A 4,513-nucleotide genomic window follows, 5' to 3' on the forward strand; every position below is an offset into this window, starting at 1 on the left:
TATAAAAATTGTTAAATGGGGTTTTTAGCAGGAAAAAACTAAAATTTATAAGAAAATAAAAAGTTTTCTTTAACTTTTTTAATCTTTTAGGATAGAATAAAAAAAATCAATCAGAAATAACACAAAAGACCATTACAGTTGAAAGATAAATAAAATTAAAATAAAAAAATTAAATATATAAAAAAATAAACCAATTTAACACTAGGCGCGCGGGTCATTGGCTAATTTATATAAATAGCACGAGAATATAGATTTTAAGGCGCATGCGCATCCATTGTCCTTGATAATATCGGTTCCCAAATGAATATGGCAAAATTTCAGCTTGTTGTTCTCCTCCTGTTGATGAGTGCGGTTTTACTAACGAACTTGGCCATATTAGCATCCTCCGCCACCGTGTGTCCCAACTGCGGAACCACGCCAGTCCCTTACCCTCTAAGCACCGCACCCAACTGCGGTGATCCCAACTACAAAGTCCGGTGCGAGGACAGTGGCACGCTCTTATTCGACACGCTAAACAATACCTATCCCATAATATCAACCCAACCTCAAAACCAGCGGTTTGTAATAAAACCCGCTAATTTCGTAAACAATAACAGTACTTGCGTCACAAGTGACATCACTTCCGAAGGAGTCCAGCTTAACGCTTCCTTGCCTTTCAACGTCACTAGCAGTAACACCATCCTTTACTTCAACTGCACGCCTTTACTGTTAAGGTCGCCTTTAAACTGCACGGCCAGCAGCTTGTGTCATTCCTACATTAATGAATCCATTGATGCATCTGTGTGTGGCAACTCCAATCTTTGTTGTACGTTTCGAGCTGGTGGATCAACCAACTCCTACTCCATTCGTGTCAGGGAATCGGGCTGTCGGGCGTATAGGAGTTTCGTTAATTTAGATTACTCCTTGCCGGTCAATAAGTGGCCAGCACCTGGACTTGAGATACAGTACGTGTCTCCCCCTGAACCTGTTTGTCGTAACCAAAGTGATTGTAATTCTGACTCTACTTGCGCTTTGGCTCACAACAACAACAACAACAATGCCTTAAGGAGGTGTTTTTGTACTACTAAATTTCATTGGGATCCTGTTCTCGGCTCTTGCGCTCCCGGTAAGTAGTTACTCTCTATGTCTCTCCTTAAGTCTCTTTTTTTTTTTACAGAAAGTTAGACTTAGACTCTTATATTTTGTTTATCTCTATGTATAATGTCCTAAGAATATGCAAAATTACAAGACTCTTTGAGTTCAGCAGGAAAATACATTGGAATTTTTTTCTAAACACCTTTTTCAATTTGTTTTACATTCTTTTACAGTTTTACTTCTCAGGTTTTGTGTGATGTTCTTATTTTAGCAATTTATCTTTTGATGGGTTATGAATGATTTAAGTCTTGCAATTTTAATTCAGATGAAACATGCGGAAATGGCAAGGATTGTTCAGCAGATCACACTGCGCTTATAGCTGGTATGTACCAATGAGTTTGTGCGATGTTGGTTTGCTGCTACTGATAGTTAGATTGATGAGTAAATGTGACTTGATTTATATTTACTTTTGTATAGGTTTAACAGCGGGCTTGGGAACAGCACTCGTTGCAGCCATCATAGGGTTGTTCCTTTACAAACGCCATCAACGCATCAAATTAGCACAGGAGCGTTTAAAGAAAGAGCGTGAAGAAATCCTGAATGCCAGTGGTGGGGGGAAATATGCAAAGTACTTTACTGGTAAAGAAATTAGGAAAGCAACAAATAATTTTGCTAGGGATCGCCTACTTGGTTCTGGAGGATTTGGCGAAGTTTATAAGGGTATTCTTGACGACGGGAGTGTTGTAGCTGTCAAATGCGCTAAACTTGGAAACAGTAAAGGCACTGATCAAGTTCTGAATGAGGTTCGGATCTTGTGTCAGGTCAACCACAAAAACCTTGTGCACTTACTTGGCTGTTGCGTTGAACTTGAGCAACCATTGATGGTTTATGAGTACATCTCAAATGGGAATCTGTTGGAGCAATTGCATGGTCAACATCGGGATGTTCTGTCATGGAGAAACAGACTAAATATTGCTCAGGCAACTGCTGAGGGACTGGCTTACTTGCATTTCTCTGCAGTTCCTCCAATCTATCACCGAGATGTGAAGTCCAGCAATATTTTACTCGATGAAAAGATGAATGCCAAGGTTGCAGATTTTGGGCTGTCAAGATTGGCTGAGACAGATATGAGTCACATATCAACTTGTGCTCAGGGTACACTCGGTTATCTTGATCCGGAGTATTACAGGAACTATCAGTTGACTGACAAAAGTGATGTTTATAGCTTTGGGGTAGTATTACTAGAGCTCCTGACGTCTCAGAAAGCCATAGACTTTAATAGACCTTCAGATGATGTGAACTTGGCAGTTTACGTGCAGAGAATGGTGGAGGAGGAGAGGTTAATGGACGCGGCTGATCCTATGCTCAAAGAGGGTGCAAGCAAACTGGAGTTGGAGACAATGAAAGCATTAGGATTTCTAGCAATTGGTTGTCTCGAGGAACGTAGACAAAACAGGCCTTCTATGAAAGAAGTGACCGAGGAAATTGAGTATATTATTAGTATTGTATCAGCTAAAGAGGAGTAAAAAAGTGGGGGCATCAAGCACTTGTTTTTTTTTGCTAAGATCAAACACTTGTTTTCATAAGACTAGATTTGATTTTCTATGCACAATCCCTTTTTAATGTTGTAATCTTATTATTCTGTATAAAGATATTGGTGGTGTGATATATGATTGTTTTGCAGAGTAAGTTTTAGGTAATATGCTATATTGCCACTGATGTTATCAAGTTGAGGAAGTAGTTGCAGATACATCTCCAAATAAGAAGATTGCTAAATAAAATAGTGTTCTGCATATCTCAATATCCTCACCAATATGCTGAAAATGTACAAGAGAAATAGTATGAAATACAACAACGATAAACAAGTAATGAAACAGAGCATGACCACATCATTATGGATCCAAAACCTTAGACAGACAATTCCCTCCGTGCAAGGAACTAGATTTTCAAACCCTTAACCATTCAACTACATGATGGCTCTCCCTGCATCCTCCTTGCTCAAAAAGTTAACATAACTGAAACCTGGGCTAATACTTGTCTTCAGAATAGCGATAACGGCTAAATGTTCGAAACCTCTCCACCAAGTCCAGCTCACTATTGTCTCCTGATAAATTTGCTCCGGCAGTCTACTGGGGCAACATACGATCTCTTTGTGATGCCTCTTAAGGCATTGTTGTGACCAAGGTTGGGGGTTTGTTGCAAAAGGCGTCATTTTGTGGGGTGAGATCCCTTATAAGGAAACGTAGATGTCTAATGGTCGCCTTTTTCGCCAGAAGTTCGGCAAAGCCATGAGGATTTGTTAAGAACATCTTTTAAAATTGCTTCATCCTTTTCTAAGCTGGATTTCCAAGGTCTAGTAGATAATTCTGTTTTGCAGTTGAATAACATTAGCTGGCTCTATTATTTCTTGGTTCTTCGAAATAAGAATCCAGCGATCTCAATTGGTTTTTTGTAGAACTACTGATACTTGGTGCAATAATGAATATATCTAGCTGAAGAAAATGAATATCCATTGTATATTTACCCCAAAAACACGGTACATTACGCTGTATATTTGCATAAGAAGACAAATGCTAGAAATGACCATCTACACATTGCTCCGATCTTTATATGTACAAAATCAATATATTTGGGCTAGGGGTGTACACGGATCGGGTTGGGAAAATTTAGCAACTCAACTCAATTAATTCGGGTTATCAAAATTTCAACCCAACCCAAATTGTTTAAATTTGTAACCCAAACCAATTTGTATACTTCGGTTTGGTTCGGTTTGGATCGGTTTGGTTCGGTTTGGATCGGTTTATTAAATATACAAAATTAATATAAAAGATTATAATAAAATATAAGGTTTCAAAGTTTAAAACACTTGAAAATAGTTCAAAACAATATTGCAATCCTCATAGTCTTAAGCATCTAATTTTCGACATTAAAAGTACTAATAATATTACTTACGCTTTAAATATTGGAATGAATCATAAATACAAAAAATATAATACTAATCAAACATCTATTGTTGTTACGAAATGAACTATGAACACGGAGGTTATAAGTTATATTTAGAGTTACAGATATATGGATCTATGTATATGGCATAAACATAATTTTGGATTAACTTATTAGCATGTACATATATATTTTAATCGGGCTGGGTTGGATTGGTTTAAAATTATCGAAAACCATATACAACCTAATTGAATTGGGTTGACATTTTTTCAACCCAACTATATATCGGGTTGAAAAAAATCGGTTTGGTTTAGCCGAAATAGGGTCGGTTCGGTTTGAATTGATCGGGTTGGTCAAACCGTGTACACCCCTAATTCTAACCGACTCAAACTGCAACTCAAGCTGTAACTAACTTTTCCCTCCCATGACGACTTTACTTTCCCCCTTCACTAAATTAAACTTGGCTTGGATGTACATATACGACACACAATCAATC

General features: G+C 37.8%; 1 protein-coding gene across 1 annotated transcript; it reads left to right on the forward strand.

Annotated features, from left to right (window-relative positions):
* Nucleotides 1–251: 251 nt before the first annotated feature.
* LOC141708579 (wall-associated receptor kinase-like 20) lies at nt 252–2,742 on the forward strand. Its single transcript, XM_074512275.1, has 3 exons — nt 252–1,105; nt 1,400–1,456; nt 1,552–2,742. Exons 1-3 carry the CDS (start codon nt 301–303, stop codon nt 2,598–2,600), a joined length of 1,911 nt encoding a protein of 636 aa, XP_074368376.1. The 5' UTR covers nt 252–300; the 3' UTR covers nt 2,601–2,742.
* Nucleotides 2,743–4,513: the final 1,771 nt, after the last annotated feature.

Source organism: Apium graveolens, chromosome 2 (genome assembly GCF_009905375.1).
Source record: "Apium graveolens cultivar Ventura chromosome 2, ASM990537v1, whole genome shotgun sequence".
Classification (NCBI taxonomy): domain Eukaryota; kingdom Viridiplantae; phylum Streptophyta; class Magnoliopsida; order Apiales; family Apiaceae; genus Apium; species Apium graveolens.

What these genes read in the sequence shown, in the direction of transcription:
- LOC141708579 (XM_074512275.1), top strand. Translation starts at nt 301, where the DNA reads ATGAATATGGCAAAATTTCAGCTTGTTGTTCTCCTCCTGTTGATGAGT. An exon ending in TCTCGGCTCTTGCGCTCCCG is followed by an intron (nt 1,106 to 1,399) that starts GTAAGTAGTTAC and finishes ATTTTAATTCAG; the next exon opens with ATGAAACATGCGGAAATGGC. An exon ending in TCACACTGCGCTTATAGCTG is followed by an intron (nt 1,457 to 1,551) that starts GTATGTACCAAT and finishes ACTTTTGTATAG; the next exon opens with GTTTAACAGCGGGCTTGGGA.